Below are 27,205 nucleotides of genomic sequence, written 5' to 3'. Positions count from 1 at the left end.
GCCAGTGCTCTATCTCTACACTGACTCAGGGATGGTGGCAAATGCCCTGTGGGGGTGGTTGCAGCAATGGAAGCGGAGCAACTGGCAGCGCAGAGGCAAACCCATCTGGGCTGCCGCATTGTGGCAAGATATTGCTGCCCGGGTGGAGAACCTGGTTGTAAAAGTCCGTCATGTAGATGCTCATGTACCCAAGAGTCGGGCCACTGAAGACCATCAAAACAACCAGCAGGTGGATCAGGCTGCTAAGATTGAAGTGGCTCAGGTGGAGCTGGACTGGCAACACAAGGGTGAATTATTTATACCTCGGTGGGCCCATGACACCTCAGGTCACCAAGGAAGAGATGCAACATACAGATGGGCTCGTGATCGAGGGGTGGACTTGACCATGGACACTATTGCACCGGTTATCCATGAATGCGAAACATGCGCTGCGATCAAGCAAGCCAAGCGGTTAAAGCCCCTCTGGTATGGAGGACGATGGCTGAAATATAACTATGGGGAGGCCTGGCAGATCGATTATATCACACTCCCACAAACCCGCCAAGGCAAGCGCCACGTGCTTACAATGGTGGAGGCAACCACCGGATGGCTGGAAACATATCCCGTGCCCCATGCCACCGCCCAGAACACTATCCTGGGCCTTGAAAAGCAAGTCCTATGGCGACATGGCACCCCAGAAAGAATTGAGTCAGACAATGGGACTCATTTCCGAAACAACCTCATAGACACCTGGCCCAAAGAGCACGGCATTGAGTGGGTGTATCACATCCCCTGTCATGCACCAGCCTCCGGGAAAATTGAACGATACAATGGACTGTTAAAGACTACGCTGAGAGCAATGGGTGGCGGGACGTTCAAACATTGGGATACGCATTTAGCAAAGGCCACCTGGTTAGTCAACACTCGGGGATCTGCCAATCGAGCAGGCCCTGCCCAGTCAGAACTTTTACGTACTGTAGATGGGAATAAAGTCCCTGTAGTGCCCATAAAAAATATGCTGGGGAAGACAGTCTGGGTTATTCCTGCCTTGGGAAAGCCACACCCATCCGTGGGATTGTTTTTGCTCAAGGACCTGGGTGCACTTGGTGGATAATGCGGAAGGATGGGGAAGTCCAATGTGTACCTCAAGGGGATTTGATTTTGGGTGAGAATAGCCAATGATCTGAATTATGTGATGTTAATTACTAATTATAGTTATAATAGTTATACTAATAATACACAGATATACTAATAATACTAATAATATTATATGCCATACTAATGTTATTACAATAAGAATCACCCAGACTAATGAAGAATAACTTCAGTGAAACCAAGCAAAGCACAGCGATGATGGTACCAGAACTGACTTCAACATGAAACAACCCAACACCACACACCATCTCCATTTTTCCTGCCCTGAAAGATTATTATGACAGATGGAGTCCGAAGTCATGGAGTAAATGAACTCACCGAACGTTTTAGAGGGATGGCCCACAGATGAAGGGAATGATATCTCTGTGTGTGTGTGTATATATATTAAAAAAAAGGGGGGTGGTGATTAATGGAAATGTACTGGAAAATATGAGACTTGAGCATGACACAGATGGTATAGAATAAGGGGTGGATATTGTCCTGGTTTCGGCAGGGATAGAGTTAATTTCCTTCCTAGTAGCTGGTACAGTGCTGTGTTTTGGATTTAGGATGAGAACAAAGTTGATAATGCACCGATGTTTTAGTTGTTGCTAGGTAATGCTTACACTAGCCAAGGACTTTTCAGCTTCCCATGCTCTACCGACTGAGAAGGCTGGAGGTGCACAAGAAGCTGGGAGGGGGCACAGCCAAACTGGCCAAAGGGACATTCCATACCATGTGACGTCATGCGCAGTACATAAACTGGGGAAAGCTGGCCGGGGGGGCCGCTGCTCGGGGACTGGCTGGGCATCGGTCGGCGGGTGGTGAGCAATTGTACTGTGCATCACTTGCTTTGTGTATTATTATTATTATCATTTTATTTCAATTATTAAACTTTTTTTAATCTCAACCCACAAGTTTTTCTCTCTTGTGCTCTTCCAATTCTCTCCCCCATCCTACCGGGTGGGGGGGAGTGAGCGAGCGGCTGCGTGGTGCTCAGTTGCCGACTGAGGTTTAACCACGACACTGTAACAAAGTCTTCTTGCGCCCTACAATCTCTATACTTATCCTGAGTACCGTGCCCCTGCTTCTAACTCTTGTACACTTCCTTTTTATGTCTGAGTTCAGTCAGGAGCTCCTTGCTCATCCATGCAGGCCTCCTGCCACCTTTCCTTGCTTTCCTACTTGTTGGAATGGACCTTTCTTGAGTTTGGAGAATGTGATCCTTGAATATAAACCAGCTCTCCTGGACTCCTCTTCTCTCCAGGGCCATATCCTATGGGATTCTTCCAAGCAGATCTCTGAAGTGCTTGATGTCTGCTTTTATTCCACTCTTTGTGATAGATGTGAATGCTGGATTAATTTAGGCCTTTGAGACTGTTAGCTAGGCATTAAAGACAGATGCTGAAACTTTTTAAAGACTACTAAAACTGTCTGAACATAAATCTGTTTTGATGCTTTTATAGGAACCCATCAGTAGAAGGATTAACTATTTTGTTTAGGTGATTGATAATCACAAAGTAATAATATTTCACATGGAATTTGTAAACTATTTAGACAAATGTAAAATCTTAGACTTCAATAAATGTTGAATTCACTATTGGTAACATAGAAATAACTTTCAGCAAACATCAACATAAGTCTGGGAGTGTATTCATAACTGTGTAAGTGAAATTAAGATTGCTTAATACTAGAGTTTTGGGGGTTATTTTTGGTATGCCTTTATGATGATGTGTCAAAATAGTTCCAACATTAATAGCTTTGTAATTCTTGTATTTGCAGTTTGCTTCTAATCTTTTAATTAGGCATAATTCAAAAGCTTTTCCCCTGCAACAGCGTACTTCTGAGTGTGTATGGTTACAGGAAAAATACATTTGTGGTGATTTTATAAAATCTGGTTTATTTTATATGATGTAAATGACTTGAACATTTGTTGGGTGATAGGTCATAGAGTGCTGGTACTTTCTCACCAGAACAGACCTGTGGTTCAACTAACCCAGTACCCCGTCTGAGGTGATAGATGTTAACAGATGCCAGACAGGAATGTGCAAGAAATCTTGTGTTAAACATCTACTCACATGGGGAGTTTCTTCCTAAGTATTGTAGCTTTGTATCTTGAATCATCAGTGTTTAACTTTCATAAATACATTAGTGTGGTGGGTTGACCCTGGTCAATACCCACCCAGCCTCTTGCTCACTCCCCTCTCCCACAGGACAGGGAGAAAATAGAGGGATCAAGATAACAGTTTAATAAGGAAAGCCAAAGCTGTATGCACAAGCAAAGCAAAAAGAGGAATTAATTTGCTACTTCCCATCAGCAGGCAGATGCCCAGCCACTTCCTGGGAAGCAGGGCCTCAGCACACATAACGGTTGCTTGGGAAGACATGCCATAACCATGAATCTCCCCAATTCCTCCTCCTTTCCCTGAGCATTTATTGCTGAGTATGATGTCATATGGTATGGAATATCCCTTTGGTTGGTTGGGGTCAGCTGTCTTGGCTATGTCCTCTCCCAACCTCTTGCCCACCCCCAGCCTACTCCCTGTGTATGTGTGTGTGAGGGGGGGAAGAGAGAAAGTCTTGACTCTGTGCAAGCACAGTTTAGCGATAGCCAAAACATTGGTGTGTTATCAACACTGTTTTAGTTACAAATACAAAACACAGCACCATGCAGGCTGCTATGAAGAAAGTTAACTCCATCTCAGTACAATTAGTTAGGATTAAAAATTAGTTAATGGGAGATGATCTAATTCAGTTTGTAATATGCACTTTCCTCTTATGTGATACAGAACAGATCTGAGAAATTCCTAAATACATTTTTCCTAAGGATTTATTAATTTTTTGCTGCTCTTAATTTTAATTTCTCATTTAAGGTGGTAATTTGAGTCCTCTCATTTCTTCTTTATGTATCTCAGGAGTTGTACTGGGTTTATGTGGCAAGGTTTTGGTAGCAGGGGGGCTACAGGGGTGGCCTCTGTGAGAAGAGATCAGGAACTGCCCCCATGTCAGACAGAGACAGTTTCAGACGGCTCCAAAACAGACCCACCACTGGCCAAAGCTGAGCCAGTCAGTGAAGCTGGTGGTGCCTCTGTGATAAAATATTTAAGAACAGGTAAAAAATGCTGCACAGCAACTGTGAGGGAGAGGAGTGAGAAAAATGTGAGAGAAATAACCCTGCAGACACCAAGGTCAGTGAAGAAGGAGGGGGAGGAGGTGCTCCAGGTGCAGGAGCAGAGATTCCCCTGCAGCCCGTGGAGAAGACCATGGTGAAGCACATTGTCTCCCTGCAGCCCATGGAGGACCCCACGCTGGAGCAGGTTCCTGGCAGGAACTGTGGCCCGTGGGGGGACCCACACTGGAGCAGAGGAAGAGCGTGAGTAGGAAGGAGCGGCAGAGATGACGCATTATGAACTGACCGCAACCCCCATTCTCTATCCCCCTGCGCTGCTCAGGACAGCAGAGAGGAGTGTGCTGGTTTTGGCTGGGATGGAGTTAATTTTCTTCATAGTAGCTGGTATGGGGCTGTGTTTTGGATTTGTGCTGGAAACAGTGTTGATAACACAGGGATGTTTTAGTTACTGCTGAGCAGTGCTTACACAGCGTCAAGGCCTTTTCTGCTTCTCACACCACCCCACCAGCGAGTAGGCTGGGGGTGCACAAGAAGTTGGGAGGGGACACAGCTGGGACAGCTGACCCAAACTGGCCAAAGGGATATTCCATACCATGTGACGTCATGCTCAGCAATAAAAGCTGGGGGAAGAAGAAGGAAGTGAGGGACGTTCGGAGTGATGGTGTTTGTCTTCCCAAGTAACCGTTAGGCGTGATGGAGCCCTGCTTTCCTGGAGATGGCTGAACAGCTGCCTGCCGATGGAAAGGAATGAATGAATTCCTTGTTTTGCTTTGCTTGTGTGCTCGGCTTTTGCTTTCCCTATTAAACTGTCTTTATCTCAACTCACGAGTTTTCTCACTTTTACTCTTCCGATTCTCTCCCCCATCCCACTGGAGGAGGAGTGAGAGAGCGGCTGTGTGGGGCTTAGTTGCCAGCTGGGGTTAAACCACAACAAGGAGGTAGACCTGGGAAAAAGGGGGGATGGGAGAAAGGTGGTTTTAGTTTTGTTGTTATTTCTCACTATCCTACTCTGTTATTAATTGGCAATAAATTAAATTAATTTCCCCAAGTCGAGTCTGTTTTGCCTGTGATGGTAATTGCTGAGTGATCTCCCTGTCTTTATCTCAACCCATGAGCTTTTTCATAGTATTTTCTCCCCCTGTCCTGTTGAGGAGGGGGAGTGAGAGAGTGGCTTCATGGGCACCTGGCAGCTAGCCAAGGTTAACCCACCACAGTAATTTGTGGGGTTTTTTTATAATTGTTTCCTCTTTTCCTCTCTAAACAAAACATCTCAACTCAAATGGGAATTGCCTCATGGTTGGCTCAGAACTTCCGATTTCAGATGTTACTTTAAAGAGAAAGGATAATGATAACTTAAGAGTATTTTGAATGATAAATCAATGTTCACTTTGCAGATTAAAAAAAGCATGTTGGGAAGCACATCAGTTTGTCTCCAAGGTCTAGGTCAGTCAGTATCTCTAGTCTAATCAAACTGACATCTTCATAATGTACCATTTTGCTGCTAGCTTCTTCTTGTCTTTCTAAATAGTTACAAGTATATCCGGCATTGCTTCTTCTAATATAGTATTTTAAGGCATTTCACTGTTATGGCTTAGCTGTCTAAAAATGCTGATGTATCCTAATTCTTTGACTCTTCTGTGAGCAAAGGACAATGTGTAGCTTGAGTTGTGTATGGCTCAAGCCCATAAGATGCAGGCTAAACTGAAATCTGATGCTGAGAACTTATGAACCTTCAAAATTTCATTGCCTGTCAGAGATTCATCTTGTGCTGGAACTTGTATGTCAGGACCTCTGCATGTGTAGTGAATCTGTTCTCTTGTTTTAACAGCTGCATGTTGGCAGTATGGGCCAGGCCTTCTGGAGAAACCTTATTGTGGCTTGCATCTTATTTTGAAGTTGAAGTGACTTATGCCCCGGAAAAAGTTGCCTCTGTACCTCTGCTTCCTGCTAATAGATTCCAGTGTCTGTTCTTTAAACAACTACTGAGTTTTCTGATGTGCTTCTTGCAAGTTCTATAAAACTGTCACCAGGTTTATTTGCTGCTTAGGTGTAATCAGGGAATTCTACTAGATGTATATTTTTCCTTTACCAAAAAATATCTGATTTTTATTTCCTAGTCATTAAATGGATGTTTATCTAGATGTGTGTATTTTCTTTGCTATCCTCTGTTTCTCTGACAAAAATGGCTTTAATTAGGCTACTTATTTTGTAGCATATTTTTTTCTTTATTCTATAGTTATTTCGCATCTTATTATATTTTGACCTACCTGAGCTCTTACTGGTTGATGCCTCGTTTGGCATTGCTTGACTACACTATAGTGGGGGAGGAAATATCCAATGTTCTCCAGAGGAGAAATTATTTCTTTATTTCAGTTTTTACCATAATACCTTTAGCTTCTCATCCTGGTTAATGCTTGGATTCACTCCTTGGTAGTCCATGCACACCCATAGTTTTGGCTGAATTCCTGCCTAGTCAAGTAACTAGAGTTATATTTAATTTTTGTGCCTGGGTGTTTGCCATTTTAGGTATACTTTTAGCCTTCCTAACTATTTTTACCTATTAAAAATTATGCTTTCCATTGCCTTCAGAAGGGTTCACTTCCTATTTGGCTAGTGGTTCAAACAACAGTTTAAGCCATCTCCTAAATATTTCTGAAGAATGGCCATAAATAGCTGTTCTCTTGTGCTATAGAAATGTGTGTAGTTCATTAGTTTTTTAAATTGGAGATCTCATTTGCTATATTGAAACTGCTAAATATGTGGCTGCTCTTCAGTTGCATGGAAACCTAGCTAAGTAATCGAGTTCCCTGATATAGGTTCTGATCTATCTGATATACTGTGCAAACAAATCATGTTTTCATTCTTTTTTGACAGCTAGTTACTAGGTTAATGAAATCTCAAACACCATAAAACAAATTTGGGTTCTGTATCTTTTACTACTTAGCCCTAAGACCTAGAAGTCTTCAGTTACTCTTATATATCACACAGTGTAGATTTTACAGTGCTTGAGAGAAAACGCACTTCAGTAGTTCATAGTGGAATGTAATTACCTTTTTCAGTGCTGATATCTTTCACGTTAGTTTGAAAGTTTAGCTTCTGATAGTTCTTTATGCTTAGTTTACCACTTAGTCTATTTACCTTAATCCTTTTCTATGTTTAACAAACTTAGGGTTCAGGCTACCATCTTGTCATATTCCTGTCTGAAGCTTTGCATACTGTGAAAAATGTTTCACTATTCAAATTCTGAAATGTATTCCAAAACAAACCCAGTTAAAACAAGTATTTGTGAGCCATGCCTACTCAGTCAGTTTACTGGAGAGCAAGGTTATCTGGTAACAGAGTGTAATCTGGTAATCTGCAGTGTGGGAACCAAATGTAACAGATTGTAAACCAGTTTAATCTCCTGTTTTGTTTAAATCTAATGCTGTCATCTTATGCTACCAGTGCAATTTTTATTTCGATATATATGTATAAGCAGGCGGATTCTTTATCATATTTAAAAATGCCCACATAAGGGTGTTTTTGGGGATCAGAATGTATCTGCTTCCTGGGTAACTTATCCTCTCTTGTATTTTAAACAAAAGGAATGAAAAATGTTGCATATATTCTGAGGATAAACAGGACATAAATATAAGTATTCAATTGCAATTGGGGGGAGGGAAAGTTTAGGAAGCTTGAATCTTAATCCTTGGCTGTATATTTATGGGAATTATATGTTTGAGAGTTAAAGGTTACTTAGTTTCCTAGCACAGTTTTAAGTGACTTTTTAATTTTTTTTTTAATTTTTGTTACTCTTCTTTTTGAGATTCCATAGGCAGAAAGATAATATATATTTAAAAGGTAGCAGTATATTCGTTATTTAAAGCATGCATTTTGTAGTCTGTTTCTGTTTACTCTACCAGTAATGGTCAACATTGCAAAAAAAAAAAAAGCGCTATTTAATTTTTAAATTCTGAAAGCCTTCCTTTTAATGGTGGTTGTAGCATCCTTTAATTTGGAAAGCGGGGGGGAAGCTCTGTATTTCACATTTCTTAGTACAACAGGGTGTAGCTCTACTGATGGGACAAGAAGTTTAGTTTGTCATGTTTTCTTTATTTAATTTGATTTTTAACATTTAAGAAACCTGGTTTATTTTACTTTTCAGCTCCCTTTTTCAGAGACAGTTTCAAAATCATGCTCTAACCATAAGGAGATGTGAGGCTGACAGTGTGGTTAACCCTTAATTTGTCAAATCAGACCTATTCCTTTTGATTTTGCACTTTGCCAATTACAGGAGGATCATCTCTCTTCACTTTCAGATTTCTTAATTACTAGCTCGACTGAAATTACTTAGATGAGTAAAATAGGATTTGGTCTTAAATCTGCATCCCTTGGTGTACTGGATGTAAGTGGAAAGGGGGGTGGGCTGCAGGGGTGTGGCCTCTGTGGGAAGAGGTCAGGGACTGCCCTGTGCTGGACATAGCTGGCTTGGCAATGGACCCACCACAGGCCAAAGCTGAGCCCATCAGCAAAGTTTGTGGTACCTCTGTGAAAACGTATTTAAGAAAGGGCAGAAAACACTGGACAGAGAGAGGAAGAGGGAACAAAAAGAGTGAGAAACAACAGAGGCAACACCAAGGTCAGAGAAAGGAGGAGGTGCTCCATGGTGCTGGAGCAGATATTAACTGCAGCCACTGTTAAAGGATGAGCGAGCCTTGCTGATCACTCCTTGGCTCTCCAGTCGATGAATCAGCTCATGAATGGGAATCAAGGAGTCTCGGTTGGTGCGATATTGCCGCCGGTGCACTGTGGTGGTGGCGATTGGCACCTGTCGGTCTTCGACCTTCAGCAACCCCACAACAGAGGGGTCCTCCGAGAGACCAGGCAAGGTGGACAGCTGTTTAATCTCCTCCGTCTCCAAGGCAGCTATACCAAAAGCCCACCGGTACCCTTTTGGGTCCTGGAAATACCCTCTCCTGAGGTAGTCTATGCCAAGGATGCACGGAGCCTCTGGGCCAGTCACAATGGGGTGCTTCTGCCACCCATTCCCAGTTAGACTCACTTTGGCTTCCAATACAGTTAGCTGTTGGGATCCCCCCGTCACCCCAGAAATACAGATGGGTTCTGCCCCTATATAGCTTGATGGCATTAGGGCACACTGTGCACCGGTGTCTACTAGAGCCTTATACTCCTGTGGGTGTGATGTGCCAGGCCACCGAATCCACACAGTCCAGTAAACCCAGTTGTCCCTTTCCTCCCCCTGGCTGGAAGCAGGGCCCCTCTAGTCCTCATCACAGTATTCGTTTCTCATTTCTTGTAAATACGAGTCAGAAGTTTCTTCATTAAGATCAGGAGTAAGATCAGCCCTTCTACTCTCTCTGGGGAACTGCCCGCTGGAAACTGGAGCAGCAATTTTCCTGGAAGAACCTCTTTCTGTGATTGTTTTCCCTTGCAACTCACGTACCTGTGCCCCTAGGGCTGAGGTAGATTTTCCATCCCACTTCCTCATGTCCTCTCCGTGGTCATGCAGGTAAAACCATAGGGTGCCCCGTGGTGTGTACCCTTTATATTCTCTCTCTTGAGCAAAAGAACGCTGACTCCTAATAGCCGAGATACTGGTCCATACAGGTGAGGAGTAGGACCTATCCTCTCTGAGTTGCTGGAACTCCCGGGACAGTTTCTCCACAGCCGAGACGAGGGAGGAAGAGAGACTTTCTTCGTATTGCCGGAGTTGACCAGCCAATTCATCCACCGTTTGTCCCTCTCCATCTTTCCAGGTCATCACTGCCAATGAATTGGCGTATGATGATGGTGCGCTCCTTATAAACTTCCGCCACATGGGTTGTGTGCACTTGACTTCATCTGGATCTTTGGATAGCTGTTCATTGCTCAGGTCACCAGAAATCACCTCCACCACAGCTAATTCTCTCAGGAACTGGATACCCTTCTCCATGGTGGTCCACTTGCCTGGACGACATATGACATCTTCCTTGAAGGGATACCTTTCCTTCACGCTTGACAAGAGTCGCCTCCAAAGGCTGAGGACTCGTGTCCCTTTTCCAATTGCTTTGTCAATGCCCCCTTCCCTGGAAAGGGATCCCAGCTGCTTGGCTTCCCTACCCTCTAATTCTAGGCTACTGGCCCCATTCTCCCAGCATCGGAGCAGCCAGGTGACAATATGCTCGCCTGGACGACGGCTGAAATCTTTTCGTATATCTCGCAGCTCGTTCAGGGATAGAGATCAGGTGGTTACTGCCTCTTTCATGAATTCTTCCTCTTCTTCCTCCCCGAGCAGCGGAAGGCCCTCCTCCTCCTGTTCTCGTGATGGCCCTTCTCCAGGGTAGTCTGCCTCATCCACTTCTTCCTCCAGCCCCCTTTTAGAAGAAGCTTCTTCCTCCCTTACTAAACGAGCCGACTTCCGCTTCCAAGATTTCTTCTTGTGTACAGGGGCGACTGATACCGGCACAGGCTGGTTCTTTGGTTCAACCACAGGGCGTGTCGCCGGGGTCTGAGTGGCCACAGGGCCTGTCGCCAGGGTTGGAGTGGCCGCAGGGCCTGTCGCCAGGGTCGGAGTGGCTGCAGGGCCTGTCGTTTTACCGTTAGATCCAGAGACCTTCTCTTCCCTTTGAGGGCACTGAATGGTGTTGAACAGGGCTCGGTAGGCATGGGCCAGGCCCCAGCACGGTGCAGTGATCTGTGTCTCTCTGGAGTTGCCAGGGTGACAGCATACTTTGTCCAAATATTCTACTAACTTTTCAGGATTCTGCACTTGCTCAGGGGTGAAGTTCCAAAACACTGGGGGTGCCCATTGGCCTAGGTACTTGCCCATCTTGTCCCACACACCCTGCCACTCATAACTATCCAGCCTTGGGGCAGATCTCTGGATGATATTCTTAAATTGCTTATTAACCTTAGACAAAACCGAAACAATATTCCCAAGAAGTATTAATAGAAGTATCTTAACTACCCAAGGCTGTTCAAAATACTGAAAAGTTACTGTAATGAAGGAGGAAACATCATAGAAGAAGGTAGCGATGCTGCCATTCTGTATTTCCTCTGTAAAAAAACTCTCAGAGGAAGAACTGTAATTGCTAGTTGTCTCCACGAAATGGTATCCGTTGTACAGTAACGGCTTCATTGCGAAGTTTACATACCACACTAACGTCAAGGTCAATGTTCTAAAAACAAACCTCACAAGCGAGACATCACTAATCACTGCAGACCACAGCAAACTGTAAAAACCAACACCAATCTCTAACATGTACAGCAAAAAAAGGAGCATGATGCAGATTAGACAAATCAATATCGAGAACAGAGGAACCAACATTGTGACTCACAGCTGTTAACAGATATAAATTCCTTAATGCGCTCTGGTTAACCTGTTATTATCTCAAACCCTTCATGCCCCACGTTGGGCGCCAGAAAGGACTGTCGTGGTTTAATTTCAGTCGGCAACTGAGCACCACACAGCTGCTCGCTCGCTCTCCCCCGACCCCGGTGGGATGGGGGAGAGAATTGGAAGAGTAGACGTGAGAAAAACTCGTGGGTTGAGATAAAAACAGTTTAATCATTGAAATAAAATGATAATATTAATAATAATGTAGTAATAATAATAATAATAACAACAATACACAAAGCAAGTGATGCACAATGCAATTGCTCACCACCCGCCGACCGATGCCCAGCCAGTCCCCAAGCAGCGGCCCCCCCGGCCAGCTTTCCCCAGTTTATGTACTGAGCATGACGTCCCATGGTATGGAATGTCCCTTTGGCCAGTTTGGGTCAGCTGTCCTGGCTGTGCCCCCTCCCAGCTTCTTGTGCACCTGCAGCCCTCTCAGTCGGTAGAGCATGGGAAGCTGAAAAGTCCTTGGCTAGTGTAAGCATTACCTAGCAACAACTACAACATCCGTGTGTTATCAACATTATTCTCCTCCTAAATCCAAAACACAGCATTGTACCAGCTACTAGGAAGAAAATTAACTCTATCCCTGCCGAAACCAGGACAATAAGCATATCTTTAAGGTGAATTAGAGTTACTCATTTATTCCAAAACTACTTTTATCTCATCAGTACATGTTAGTTGCTATGTCATGTGTGGGTGATTTCTTTTTTTTTTTTACAGATACCAAAGATGATGACTAGAAAGGTTAAGCTTTGGGACATTAATGCCCATATAACCTGTCATTTATGCAACGGATACCTGATTGACGCCACCACTGTAACAGAATGCTTACATACTTGTAAGTAGGAATATAATGCTGTGAGTAAGCTAAAATTGTTTTTTTACTTGATGTGCTAGATGTTTTAACAGTTTTAATTGAAGTTTAAAGTTTTACTGTGCATCAGCCAGAATAATGCAAGCTTTGCTATGCACTTAAAATTTTTCAGCAAAAATTTATTGTTTTGTGAGACAAATAAGGAGAACAAACTTGAAACCATATATAGTAAATGGTAACATGTTTAGGAATGTAGTTTTTCTGCTGAATATTAGAAGAAATGTGGCATGCTTTACAGAGATGATATGATGTTTCAGATTTGCCAGAGATAATTTTTTCCACTATATTTGATTTCTAGATGCTGTTCATCAGCTTTAATGTATTTGCTTTTCTTGTTTTTCTTCCCATTCCTTTTTTTAGCTCATTCTTGAGTCCCTTCTCCGTGTGCTCCAAACGTCATGGTCCTTGGTGTTCTGTTTGGAATAAAGCATTTAAAACCCTAATCTAGGCTTTTGCTTTGTTTTGTCCCAAATTCTGTAATGCTGCCATTAACTATTAAAATTGGTCTTGCTAGAGGGTCACTTTTTCGTTGTTCTAAAATGTATCTATTTGTTTGTTTATTTATTTATTTATTTGCAACCCTGAAATATGCGCTGCAAGCAGGCATGCTCAGTTCACATAGGCCATGCCATTTCTCAGGAATGCATTTTTAGAGCAAACCTATGGGGTGTCTTGTGGAATGTCCCTTATTATAAATCTATGTTTTCAGAAAGTTTTGTTGCCTTTGGTTTCATCCTTAGACTTATGGTATTAATTCTGAGGGGAGACATAGCCTCATATTATGGGTGGAAGGGTGGGGAGCAGCTTTTTAAAGAACAGCTATAGGGAAAGTCAGTTTTCCCACTTTGTTTCTTCATTTGTACCTTTTTAGTTTGTCTGTGACAAACTGAGCTGACCTGTGCCGAGTTTAGTTTAGGAGGGGTTGGTATCTCCTTATTCAAAACTGTGGGATCTACTGATGACAAGTGAGAAGTTAGTGGTTTTAGAAGATGGGTTTGGTTCTTTTGTTTACTTGGTTCAAACAGGTTATGACCTCACCCTTGCAACTGGATCTGCTAGTATATACCACTAGAGCAGACTGTAATGCAAGACCTGGGCTTAGTGGGCAATACTAGGATTAGTTCAATAATAACCTCTACCAGCAACAGTAATTTCATCCTAAATATGTAAATACAATATATAAGCAAAGCAAATGTAATGACTTTTTTGGCTTTAATTGGTGTTTATTCAAACATACCATCATGTCTGAGAGGTAGATGGCACTACAGCTACAGTTCTCTTGCCGTATGCCATAAGGGCTGTTGTAAGGCTGCCTAAGATTAAAGGAATCACTGTTTAAGGAAAATATGTTTAACCTTTTTTAATAATAAAAAAATATATATAATTCAGGTAACTTGAGCTTTTTTAATTTCTGAAGTTTGAGCTGGAGTTCGTTTAGAACTTCAGGTCAGGAAAACACTTAATAGTGTAATGTATTATTATTAGTGAAAAAACAGTAGTACTGGTTAAAATGAGGGAACTGTTTTTCTTTGAATCAAATATATGCTTGTGTATAGGCTTGGAAACAGTTCCAAAAGCATGCTGCTCTGTATTATCCATTTTAACAGTTTTTACCTGTATACTAAAGACCTTTCCTCATTTAATTTTCTGATTGAAGTCTAATTGTACTGTATACTGTATACCCGTCCCTCTAGGGAATCAACTGCTCTACTCAGCTTGGTGTTGTCTGCAAACTTGCTGAGGATGCACTCAATCCCACTGTCTATGTCATTGATGAAGATATTAAATAGTATTGGTCCCAGTACGGATCCTCAAGGGACACCACTCGTTACTGGCTTCCACTTGGACATTGAGCCATTGACTGTAACTCTTTGGACGCAGTCATCCAGCCAGTTCCTTATCCATCTGACAGTCCATCCATCAAACCCATATCTCTCCAATTTTGAGGCAAGAATGTTGTGGGGGACTGTATCAAAGGCCTTACAGAAGTCAAGGTAGATGATGTCCGTAGCTCTTCCCTTGTCCACTGATGCAGTCCCTCCATCGTAGAAGGCCACTAGATTAGTCAGGCATGATTTTCCCTTGGTGAAGCCATGTTGGCTGTCTCTAATCACCTCCCTGCCTTCCATATGTTTCAACATGTCTTCCAGGAGGATCTGTTCCATGATCTTATTGGGCATGGAGGTGAGGCTGACTGGTCGGTAGTTCCCAGGGTCCTCCTTTTTACCCTTTTTAAAAATGGATGTGATGTTTCCCTTTTTCCAGTCACCGGGGACTTCACCTGACTGCCATGAGTTTTCAAATATGATGGAGAGTGGCTTGGCAACTACATCAGCCAATTCCCTCAGGACCCTGGGGTGCATCTCATCAGGTCCCATGGACTTGTGTATGTTCAGGTTCCTCAGGTGGTCTCGAACCTGATCTTCTCCTACGAAGGGAGGACTTCTTTCCCCCAGTCCCTGCCTTGAGGTTTAGGGGTTTGAGAGCTGTGGGAAGAGAGATTACCATTGAAAACTGAGGCAAAAAAATTGTTGAGTACCTCAGCCTTCTCCATGTCGGTTGTTGCTAGTTCCCATGTCTTATTTATCAGGGTGGGTACATTTTCTTTAACCTTCCTTTTCTAGCCAACGTACCTGTAGAAACCCTTTTTATTATTCTTCGCATCCCTTGCCAAATTCAACTCCAGCTTTGCCTTACCTGTCTTTGTCCCATCCCTACGCATCCGGGCAGCATCCCTATATTCTTCCCAGGATACATGTCCCTGGTTCCACTGCCTGTGCATTTCCTTCTTGCACTTTAGTTTGACCAGGAGGTCCTTATTCAGCCATGCTGGTGTCCTGCCTTCCTTGCCTGATTTCTTACACATGGGAATCGATAGTTCTTGTGCTCTAAGAAAAATGTGCTTAAAGAGCTGCCAGCTCCCTTCTGCTCCTTTGTCCCTGAGGGCAGTTTCCCAGGAGGTCACATCCGCTAGTTCCTGGAAACTGAAAGTTTGCTCTCCTAAAATTAAGGGTCCTGATTCTACTCTTCACTTGAAGATTGTGAATCCCACCAGGGCATGATCACTGCAGCCCAGGCTGCCACCAATCTTGACCTCTCCAATTAGTTCATCTGTGTTGGTGAGCAAGAGGTCCAGTAACCCTTCTCCTCTGGTCAGGCTGTCTGTCACCTGGATTAAGAAATTATCCTCAACGCACACCAAGAGTCTCCTGGACTGCTTACAGCTTGCTGTGCTGCTTTTCTGGCAGATGTCAGGGTGATTGAAGTCCCCCAGCAGGATCAGGGCCTGCGATTGTGATGCTTCCTGTAGTTGAAGTAAGAACGCTTCGTCCACAGGCTCCCCTTGGTTGGGTGGTCTGTAGTAAACACCCGCCACGTGGTTTCGTTTGTTGGCTTGGCCCCTAATTTTTACCCATAAGCTCTCAACCTGTTCATCGCTGTTTTTCAAAGACAGCTCTGTGCAGTCAGTCCATTCTTTTACATAGAGGTCAACCCCCCTACCCCTCCTTCCTTGCCTGTCCCTTCTGAACAGTTTATAGCCATCGATTGCAGCACTCCAGTCGTGCGATTCGTCCCACCGCATTTCAGCAATAGCGATTAGATCATAGCTTTCTAGCTGCACCGTGGCTTCCAGCTCCTGCTCTTTGATACCCATGCTGCGTGCATTGGTATAGAGGCACTTCAGCTGGGCTATCAACCCTGTCACCTTTTGGAGGAACATGCCCTAATTCCTTTGAGGCATTTCACAGGTGTTTCCCTGTTGGTTCCTAATACCTCAGCAGCCCCTGGCTCTTCTCTGTTGCTCAGAACTCCATCCCCCTCCCCCACTAAATCTAGTTTAAAGCCCTCCTTATAAGTCTCACCAGCTTGTTGATGAAGACCCTCTTGCCCCATTTGGTCAGGTGAATCCCATCAGCTCCCAACAGACCCAGCTTCTCAAAGGCAGATCCATGATCATAGAAGCCAAAACCTTGAGTATGGCACCAGCCACGCAGCCAGGCATTCACCTGTTCAATTCGTCTCCTCCTTCCTGGACCCCTTCCTCTGACTGGGAGGATAGAGGAGAACACCACTTGTGCTCCAGATCCTTTTAACATTGCTCCGAGGGACGTATAGTCTCCTTCGATGGTTCTAAGTTGCCTCGTCGCAGTATCATTGGACCCTATGTGGAATAGTAGGAGTGGATGATAATCTGTAGGGTTCACCAGGCTCGGCAGCCTCTCAGTGATGTCACGAATGCGAGCTCCTGGTAGGCAGCAAACTTCTCTAGAGAAATTGTCTGGACAGCAAATGGGTGCTTTGGTGCCTCTCAGTAAGGAGTCTCCAATTACTAATACTTTCCATGCTTTTCTGGTGGCACCGGTTCTAATGTGGGTGGATGGTTGGATCAGCTTTGCATGGTCAGCTTTTCCTGGATCCTGTCCGTTACTCATGTGCTCTTCGTTCTCCAACCCCAGAGCATCGTCTCTGTTATGCAGGGGCACTTTGGGGGAAGGTTCTTCCTTCTGCCCTGAGCAGAGACAAGGGTCCAGTCTCCTTCATCTCGTGAGTTTCTTGTGTCAGTCAGCTCGAGGTTGAATTCAGTCTTACCTTCCCCTTGCACAGCCTTAAGGCTGGGCTGTTGCTCTGCCTGGGACAGCGTACAATACCATGTATCGATCTCCCGCTCACATACCCAGATACTGTGCTGCCTGATGAGCTCCTCTTGTAACATAGCTACTTGTTTGAGGAGTTCTCCTAGCTGGGCACACTTGCATCTATGACATCCATCACTGCCTTCAGGTGTTACGGGGATGTCCAGGTGCTGCAGCTCCATGCAGCCCCAGGTCTAGACAGCTATGTCAGTCCTTGGGAGGTCTGTTTGGGGGGAGGAGACATTAGCATAGGTAGGCTGTAGTGCTTCTGTTTGGGTTTCAGCCTTAGCCTTGCAGTTGCAGTTTTCTTTCGGCAGGTCACAGTCTCCTTGTAGTTCTCAGAAAAAAATGGCCCACTTACTTATAGAATGGTAATTCTTTTGAAAGATGTCATCCTTCTAATTCTAATTTCCTGGAGACCTCAAGTTTCTGGGTAGGCTTGCACAGCCACCAGTTAATTGGGGTGACCGTCAGGGCTGCAGCCTAAGCCTGCAGGTGAGCAGAGCAGGGAGCAGCCCAACAGCTGACAGAGTGCACTGCCCTTTTCATGCAAACTGCCAACACCACTCCCAACCCACACCACACTCTTGGTCGCTGGCGCTCCCTAGGGGCCGGTTATATGCGACTTCCCGCGGTTTGAACTGGCCGCGGGGACCGCCGGCACCGCCCAACTCTCGCCTGCCCCTCTCACGAGACCTGTTGCCTGCCAGCCGTCCCTCCACACACACAACCCAAGGGTGTCAGAAACCCACTCATACCCCCGGCAACCTCACGAGTTTCTTCAAACTACGTCTTGTTTTATTTTCTTTTAATGATTAATGTTTTTGTTATTAGTCTGTAGAAGCTGCTTGGTGAAGTATTTGGAGGAAAACAACACCTGTCCAACATGTCGGATTGTTATACACCAGAGCCATCCATTACAGTATATCGGGTAAGTGTGCAGTATGAAAGTCTTTCAAAGAACTGTTTAGTTCATAGGTGCAGATGAGAAAGTTGGTAGCAGAAAAGTTAGAGTAGTGGCTTCAACATCTTGAATGGAACAGCCTCTGAAAGATTTCTGCCTACTTCTTTCCATTCCCATACAGGGCTCCCTTACTGTGTGACTTAAAATGAATGGGGTGTTGTACCATAATTTCCTTCTTTTTCAGTGTATTTTCTGTTTATTTGTACATTACCTTTATTTTTCTTCAACAGTTTCCTCTCATTTTAAAAATTTCAAAGGTATCAGTCAAATGTTTATACCACCTGACTTGGCTGGATCTGCACTAGAGATTTGTACCATAGCAACTTTCATTGATAGAAAAGTATTGAGACAGTGTGTTCACAATAGCTGCTGTATGTTGTGTAGACTCTTGTCTACCTCCATGCAAAGTTTCTTTTCGTTTGTGGCACTGCTTCAAATGTGCATGTCTCAGTTCTAGTGCAGCTTTTGAAGAAGTGGCTATAGAAAATGAATTTGATTCTTTCTCGACTTTCACTGAGAATTGTGCATGTCCTATAAAAACTTTCTGAATTGCTCAAAACTGAGTCCCCTTCAGGAGTCAGAAATAAGATAGATTTTTCTTATACCTTCCAAGAATGATGTAGAGACTGTACTAGAGTGTATTTTGAAATATGACAAAACAGTAATGACAAATCCATGCCAGTAGGCAAGAAGAAACAAACGGCACTTAAGACAACATGGTTGTCCTCTGTAAAGCTACAGGAATACATTTGTGTATTGGTTCAGAAGCCTGTTTTCAATGCTAAGAGAGGCCTGGGAGCATAGCCTCAAATTGAGTAGTTAGAAGTGGATGATAGTCTTTGTCCAACCTGCTTTTTGAAGTCTGTGGTTTCTTCAATAGAGAATTAATAGGGAGAAACTTTGTATTATGCCTTAGTTACAAGAATCTGTGATCTAATTCATCCCCATCCATCTGGGGAATAGGTAAAACAAACACATCTCATGTTTCATCATTAAGAATGCTGTTAAATTCTCACCTCTGCTCTCATGCTGGTGGCTAAAATCATTCATTTAGATTGAAATGTTTTTGGAGATGTTCCTGCAATGTGTAAATGACATTTAAAAATCTTAACCTGAGAGTCAAAGCTGGAGTTTGGTATTGTAAACTCTTGTGGGGTTAATGCCCCGGTAGCAGCTGAGGCTGACATTTTAGCTTGTATATTGGTTTTTATTTATAGTTTGGAAGTCAGGGTAATGTTCTGGTCCTTTCAGGCAATGACTTGTTTTAGAGTAATCCAGGAAATGGCAGCTTGTAGTTAAACTTTGGTTGAAAACATCAGTGTTTAGAATCTTAACCAGTCCTGCTTCCCCACCATTTCCTTCCTTATGTGCTGGATCAGTCTGTCTTTTTTTGTTCCACCATTTTTATCTAGATGGGATTCTGAGCTACATGATGTTGCTCTTGGGTAAAATGCTGGATTATAAGAGCAAAAGCAAATTTTCTTTCCTTTGTTCTCTTCCTTGTTCTCTTCTTTGTTCTCTTCTTTTTTTCCCCTATAGGCTTTTTTCTTCATGTTTTTAAAAAAGTCCAGTATGGATAATTAAACAACCTAGCAACACAGGAGATTAATTAAAAGGGATAAGAAACAGTCTAGTTTCTAGAAACAGAAAAGTGTCTAGTGTCTAGAAACAGAAAATTAAAAAATGCTTTTGTCAAAATTGTCAAGGAATTTTGAGAGTTATGTTACTGATACACATGCAGGTATATGGCATCTCTCACAGGATGCCATCCTTTGCATCATAAAGACCATCCTTCCTAGCATCCTTCTTAGCATTTCTGTTAAACTTTTGTCAGTTTAACTTTTGTCAGTTCTTGTCTTAGCCTGAACCTTATCTGCATTCCTTTCTTGTTACTGTTATCTCATGTTTGATATTTCAGTTATCCAAGATAAATATTTTTATTTCTTACAAGTCTTCAGAGGTTTGTAGAGTCAATTTAATACTGAATCTCTTTAAGAGAAATGTTTTGAATCAAGATGGCTAATTTAAACCTTGAATTTTTCTTTTTTTTCCTGCTAGTCATGATAGAACAATGCAAGATATTGTTTACAAACTTGTGCCAGGCCTCCAAGAAGGTAAGTTTTCTGGTATGACCTATTTTTACTGAATGTTAGATTTACACATAGTTCCTTTACATTAATGAAAGGAGGAAGTGAAGAAAATTTTCATGGGGGGATGAAAAATACCATCTTCACTTGTTCCAGTTCTAGCACTACTTTTCCTCTATACTTCAGTGTTTTTTTTAATTTTAGACTTGTACTAGCAGTGTTACTGAAAAAACTTCAGAAATGAAAACACTGGTGTTATTTCAGGGAAAAGTAACATTATGTAAACCTAAATAGCACTACAGTGTTTTCATGTTGGCATTCTATAATTTGCATACATTCTTCTTTAATAAACTGTGTACATATTCATGTCTTTTTTGACAGCTTTGCAGAGTTCTCAGAGGTAGAATACTGATGTAGCATAACTTTTAGTTTTAGTGAATTTTTCTTCTCCTAAGATGTACTTAAATCCTTTGCTAGCAGGTACTTTTGCATTTGTGTTCTTATAATCATAGAATCATAGAATGGTTTGGATTGGAAGGGACCTTTAAAGGTCATCTAGTCCAACCCCCCTGCCGTGGGCAGGGACATCTTCAACTAGATCAGGTTGCTCAGAGCCCCGTCCAACCTGACCTGGAATGTTTCCAGGGATGGGGCATCCACCACCTCTCTGGGCAACCTGTGCCAGTGTTTCACCACCCTCAGCGTAAAAAATTTCTTCCTTATATCTAGTCTAAATCTACCCCCCTTTAGTTTAAAGCCATTCCCCCTTGTCCTGTCGCAACAGGCCCTGCTAAAAAGTCTGCTGCCATCTTTTTTATAAGCCCCCTTTCAGTACTGATAGGCTGCAATAAGGTCTCCCCGAAGCCTTCTCTTCTCCAGGCTGAACAACCCCAACTCTCTCAGCCTTTCCTCATAGGAGAGGTGTTCCATCCCCCTGATCATTTTCGTGGCCCTCTTATGGACCCGCTCCAACAGGTCCGTGTCTTTCTTATGCTGAGGGCCCCAGAGCTGGACACAGGACTCCAGGTGGGGTCTCACCAGAGCAGAGTAGAGGGGCAGAATCCCCTCCCTCGACCTGCTGGCCGCGCTTCTTTTGATGCAGCCCAGGATACGATTGGCCTTCTGGGCTGCGAGCGCACATTGCTGGCTCATGTCCAGCTTCTCATCCACCAGTACCCCCAAGTCGTTCTCGGCAGGGCTGCTCTCAATCCCTTCATCCCCCATTCTGTATTGATACCGGGGGTTGCCCCGACCCAGGGGCAGGACCTTGCACTTGGCATTGTTGAACCTCATGAGGTTCACACGGGCCCACTTCTCCAGCTTGTCCAGGTCCCTCTGGATGGCATCCCTTCCCTCTAGGGAATCAACTGCTCCACTCAGCTTGGTGTCACCTGCAAACTTGCTGAGGGTGCACTCGATCCCACTGTCTATGTCATTGATGAAGATATTAAACAGTACCGGTCCCAATACAGACCCCTGCGGGATGCCACTCGTCACCAATCTCCATCTGGACATTGAGCCGTTGACCACTACCCCCTGGATGCGACCATCTAACCAATTCCTCACCCACCGGACAGTCCACCCATCAAATCCATACCTCTCCAGTTTAGAGAGAAGGATGTTGTGGGGGACCGTGTCAAAGGCCTCACAGAGGTCCAGACAGACGACATCTGTAGCCCTTCCCGTGTCCACTGATGTAGTCGCTCCATCATAGGATGCCACTAGGTTAGTCAGGCAGGACTTGCCCTTGGTGAAGCCATGCTGGCTGTCTCGAATCACCTCCCTGTCCTCCATGGGCCTTAGCATAGCTTCCAGGAGGATCTGTTCCACGATCTTCCCAGGCACAGAGGTGAGACTGACTGGCCTGTAGCTCCCCTGGGTCTTCCATTTTTCCCTTCTTAAAAATGGGGGTTATGTTTCCCCTTTTCCAGTCAGTGGGAACTTCTCCGGACTGCCACGACTTCTCAAATACGATGGATAGTGGCTTAGCAACTTCATCCGCCAGGTCCTTCAGGACCCGCGGATGGATCTCATCGGGTCCCATGGACTTGTGCACCTTCAGGTGCCTTAGATGGTCTTGAACCTGATGTTCTCCCACAGTGGGCGGCTCTTCATTCTCCCAGTCCCCGCCTTTGCCTTCTGCGGCTTGGGCGGTGAGGCTCGAGCACTTGCCGGTGAAGACCGAGACAAAAAAGTCATTGAGTACCTCTGCCTTCTCCGTGTCCCGGGTAACCAGGTCTCCCATTTCGTTCCGGAGAGGGCCCACCTTTTCCCTCATCTTCCTTTTATCCCCGACGTACCTATAGAATCTTTCCTTGTTGCCCTTGACGTCCCTGGCCAGGTTTAATTCTATCAGGGCTTTAGCTTTCCTAATCTGATCCCTGGCTGCTCGGACAATTTCTCTGTATTCCTTGCAGGCTACCTGTCCTTGCTTCCACCCTCTGTAGGCTTCCTTTTTGTGTTGGAGTTTGTCCAGGAGCTCCTTGTTCATCCCTGCAGGCCTCCTGGCGTTTTTGCCTGACTTCCTCTTTGTTGGGATGCATCGCTCCTGAGCTTGGAGGAGGTGATCCTTGACTATTACCCAGGTTTCTTGGGCCCCTCTTCCCTCCAGGGCTTTGTCCCATGGCACTCTACCAAGCAGATCCCTGAAGAGGCCAAAGTCCGCTCTCCTGAAGTCCAGGGTAGTGAGCTTGCTCTGCGCCCTCCTCAGTGCCCTAAGGATCTTGAACTCCACCATTTTGTGGTCGCTGCAGCCCAGGCTGCCCTTGAGCTTCACATTCCCCACCAGCCCCTCCTTGTTGGTGAGAACAAGGTCCAGCGTAGCACCTCTCCTCGTTGGCTCCTCTACCACTTGGAGAAGGAAGTTATCATCGATGCATTCCAGGAACCTTCTGGATTGCTTATGCCCTGCCGTGTTGTCCCTCCAACAGATGTCGGGGTGGCTGAAGTCCCCCATGAGGACCAGGGCTTGTGAGCGTGAGGCTGCTCCTATCTGTCTATAGAGGGCCTCATCCGCGTGGTCTTCCTGGTCGGGTGGCCTGTAGCAGACCCCCACTGTAATGTCACCTGTCCCTGCCTTCCCTTTAATCCTGACCCACAAGCTCTCGGTCGGCTCCTCATCCATCCCCAGGCGGAGCTCCATGCACTCCAGCTGGTCATTGACATAGAGAGCGACACCCCCTCCTCATCTCCCCTGCCTGTCCTTCCTAAAGAGCCTGTATCCCTCCATCCCAACACTCCAGTCTTGGTAGCCATCCCACCACGTCTCCGTGATGCCAATAAGGTTGTAGCCCTGCAGGCGTGCGCACGTCTCGAACTCCTCTTGTTTATTCCCCATGCTACGTGTGTTTGCATAGAGGCATTGAAGCTGGGCCCCCGCTGAAGCTACTTTGATAATGAATCTGTTGAACTAAAGGAATGCTTTATAGTAGTTGTTCAGTATTATTTTTCAGTGGTGTGTTGCTACTTTTATTTAAGTAGAATATTTCAATCCAATTAAGCTGTCAAGTGAGGACATTATCGGACATTTATAAGCAAGTTTAGGTAAAGAGATTATTTTAAAATTGTTTCTAGGATATTGAAAATCAGAAATACGGATAAAAATTCAAACCAAATATTTTGACAGAAATATTGAAGGGGGAAAAACACAAAGTGTGGTATACTATTTAAAATTTATTTTATATGTAATAACAGAATGGTATAATAATAGCTCTGCAAATGACTTGGTAGTATTCTGCCTCTCAGGAATAAGATCTGGGGTAACTCGATTATGGCAGCAAGAGTACAGAAGTAGCAAAAAGTGCTAATACCACTTCCTGCCTGACAAGCTTCTTTTACAGAACAGAGGAGGGGTTTGGAATACCTTGATAAATATTGTGCTAGAACATTATTACATAACTAATATTTACAATTTTAAACAGCGGAAATGAAAAAGCAGAGGGAATTCTATCACAAACTGGGTATGGAAGTACCAGGGGACATCAAAGGGGAGACATGCTCTGCAAAGCAACATCTAGATTCACATCGCAATGGTAAATGGTCTTATGTTTATTCTGGCTTGGGGTGGGGGCACAGACTGCCATTAAGCTGCTGAAAGGATCTGTCAGAGGTAGGTGTCTAGCTAATATTTATTAGCACTCATAATTGTTGTATAATATTGTATAAGGCTTGCTTGTGCTTATATATTGGACTATATGCAAGAACTCACCACTTTGAACTCACCATCTAAGTGCAATATTGTTTTGCATCACACTTGTTTATAGAATGTGTTCTTTTAGCTGGCTGCAATGTGTTCCTGGTGAAGATCTTCAGTAGTATCTATGTGGGAACTCTAGGATAAGAAAAGGTTACTTTTTATCCCAGTCTTGAATTGCATTAACTTCAGAAACTGCTGATGTTAAGTATAATTTTGTGATAGAAATGGTGTGGTGGTTATACTTAAAATGTATGTGTGTGTGTATTTATCCAAGGGCAAAAGAATTCTCAAATTTGTGACTGTCAGGAGAGCATATCAGTTTTACAGAATAGTGAATGAGCCCTGACAAATTTGTAGCAAGGTGTCTTGAACTGATTTTTTGGGAAGCTTTGGATTAGTGTCCACATCTTTGCTACCAAGAGTAAAGCTGCTTTCCAACTTTTTTCCTGGTTAGAAGAGAAGCTGATCATGCTCTGACAAGCCTAATTACTTAAAAAACCAAACCCAAACAAAAAAACCACAGTTGCTCTTATAGTCTTGACTTTGTTTCAGGATTACCTGTCATCTGATATGTCTAATTTAATTATTGTAATGCTCTGCTTTCTTCTGAAAGGTGAAACTAAACTAGATGAAAATTCAAACAAAGAAACTTCTGAAGAAAAACAGGAAGAAGATAATGACTATCATCGAAGTGATGAACAGGTGAGCTTACTTCTGATATCGGGCATTTCTTAGTTTTATTTTGTATTTCCACTTTATCTTTAAATGACTATTTTTCTTTGATAAACTTTTTTCCCTCTGACAGAGACAAGATATAGTGTTCTCCCATGCTTTTGTGTAAACTTGAGCTTCATCTTTTTTATTTAGGTAGTTGTGGAGAAATTTGGTTTTGAGAATTTCATTAAGGTTTGATAGTTATAACTATTTCTGAGTTTCCTGAGTATTGGCTAAACTCTGTGTTGGCTTTCATCTCAACTAGATTTCAAGTCATTTGGGCCCTTTATTTGAGAGTCTACTCCCATGTCACTCCGGTGCATCAGGACTGAATATGTTTCAATAATTAGAATGAAAAGTCTTTTTTTACTTAGTATTTAGTGTCAAGTTTTAAACACAAAACCTGTTTGAGTATGAAACTTGCTATTGGAATATACAAGTCACTGCCTTCATATTTCCCTGCTCACTGTGTCCAAAGTAAATTAAATTTGGATTAATTTTCCATTTAATGATAGTGCAATGGTAGTATTCAGATGGTTGTGCTTTGTACCAGATCATTTAAGTGCACAGAATAAAACTTATCCTAAAGAGTTTAGACTAAATAAAGAAAATAGATGATTGAGAAAAGAAGGGGGAATTGAAGCACAGAGATCAAAAGGCCATTTTTTCCCATATAATCTTTTGAACTTCAAAAATTTGTTACATCATCTGCATCAGTAAATTTTAAAGTTCAAAATATTATTTTAAAACATGCCTTAGATATTAAACTATGTTACTGGATTCAGAGGTTAGATTAGAAACAGTCATTAAAAAGTGATAATGGTTTTGTCAGGGAGCAGCAAGGGCAGGCTGCTGCTCTGTAGGGGCAGACAAGCCAGGAGCTAAGAGTGACAGCAAGGCAGGCAGGGCACTGACCTCACCAACAAGGGGTGCAGTCCCACAATACCTGAATAAGGAGAGCATAGCAGCTCTGGTGACAGTAACTAGATTCAGCCAGAGTCCAGTGATCACCAGGTAAATCTTTAGTGATGAGGCAGGTCCAAGGTTAAGCCAGAAAGTGAAATTGGCAAGTTGAAGTCAGGTCCAGAGACGATAGTAACCGAGGTCATACACAGTCCATTGATCACCAAGCCAAGTCCATAGTGATGAGACAGGTCCAAGGTCAAGCCAGGAAGTCTAATCTGTGGGTCAGGGTCTAGGCCAGGCACGGGCATGGCCGCAACGTAGCTCATGTAGGGGGACCAACCAAGGGAGGGAGCTTCAGCTTAAATGATGCTGCTAAGTGGAGCAGAGTGAGCTCACACTGAAAATTCTTCAAGGTTTTTCTCAAACAGCTCTTTCTTCACAACAGTTTCATGGTCATACAGCTGCTTATCAAAATTGGCCCTTAGCTCAGGCAACCAAACCCCCAGGGGGGAGGGGAATGAGCTCAGGGTCCTGACAGGTTTTCATATTAGATATCTCACTTTGGCCTTGACCTAGGCTTCTTCTGAACTAGTTGTAACCTCTGCAGTTAGAATAAAGCTCTGGAACAAGGCAGCCCTAAAGTTCTGCTTTGAACTTTTGTCCAGATCCCTTTTGAGTTGAATGGTGCTTAACAGTAAGATGACAAAATACGAGACAACCTTTTTTTAATGACGCTGCATGCATTTTGCTTTAAAGAATACTGGTATTCTACATTTTCACCTTTTTGTTGGACTAATAAATGCTGCATGTGAAATGCATAATGGGGACTGCAGAAAATTCTGTCAACTAGCCCTGACTGTGTTTGCTTTTTCCTGAAGGTAAGCATCTGCTTGGAATGCAATAGCAGCAAATTACGTGGACTGAAACGAAAATGGATCCGCTGCTCAGCACAAGCAACAGTCTTGCATCTAAAGAAGTTCATTGCTAAAAAACTTAACCTTTCTTCTTTTAATGAGGTAATGTTTTAATGTTTAAAAATTATTTTGCAAGTGAAAGTCTTATGGATTATTTTCAAAACAGTGTCTTTCCTTCCAACCAGATCTTTAAAAAAACTGAAGCACACTCTATTTCCTAATATAAAGGAACAGAAAATGGCTATTTAAGTTGAGGAGCTGAATGCAGACAAATAGGTTTTTCTCCAAATTTA

The 27,205-nt window shown here is 43.5% G+C and overlaps 1 protein-coding gene across 1 annotated transcript in view; it reads left to right on the top strand.

Annotated features, from left to right (window-relative positions):
• LOC143171959 (polycomb group RING finger protein 3-like) overlaps positions 1 to 27,205 on the top strand; it is a 116,813-nt gene that overhangs the window by 70,713 nt on the left and 18,895 nt on the right. The window contains exons 3-8 of the mRNA XM_076361145.1: positions 12,345 to 12,462; positions 17,967 to 18,063; positions 20,155 to 20,210; positions 24,104 to 24,214; positions 24,992 to 25,080; positions 26,877 to 27,014. Of these exons, the coding sequence (XP_076217260.1) occupies positions 12,354 to 12,462; positions 17,967 to 18,063; positions 20,155 to 20,210; positions 24,104 to 24,214; positions 24,992 to 25,080; positions 26,877 to 27,014 (600 nt within the window). The 5' untranslated portion in view covers positions 12,345 to 12,353. The remainder of the gene's footprint in view (positions 1 to 12,344; positions 12,463 to 17,966; positions 18,064 to 20,154; positions 20,211 to 24,103; positions 24,215 to 24,991; positions 25,081 to 26,876; positions 27,015 to 27,205) is intronic.

Source organism: Aptenodytes patagonicus, chromosome W (genome assembly GCF_965638725.1).
Source record: "Aptenodytes patagonicus chromosome W, bAptPat1.pri.cur, whole genome shotgun sequence".
Lineage (NCBI taxonomy): Eukaryota > Metazoa > Chordata > Aves > Sphenisciformes > Spheniscidae > Aptenodytes > Aptenodytes patagonicus.
The sequence above is the reverse complement of the archived record's forward strand: the minus strand, read 5'-3'. Positions and strand labels throughout refer to the sequence as shown.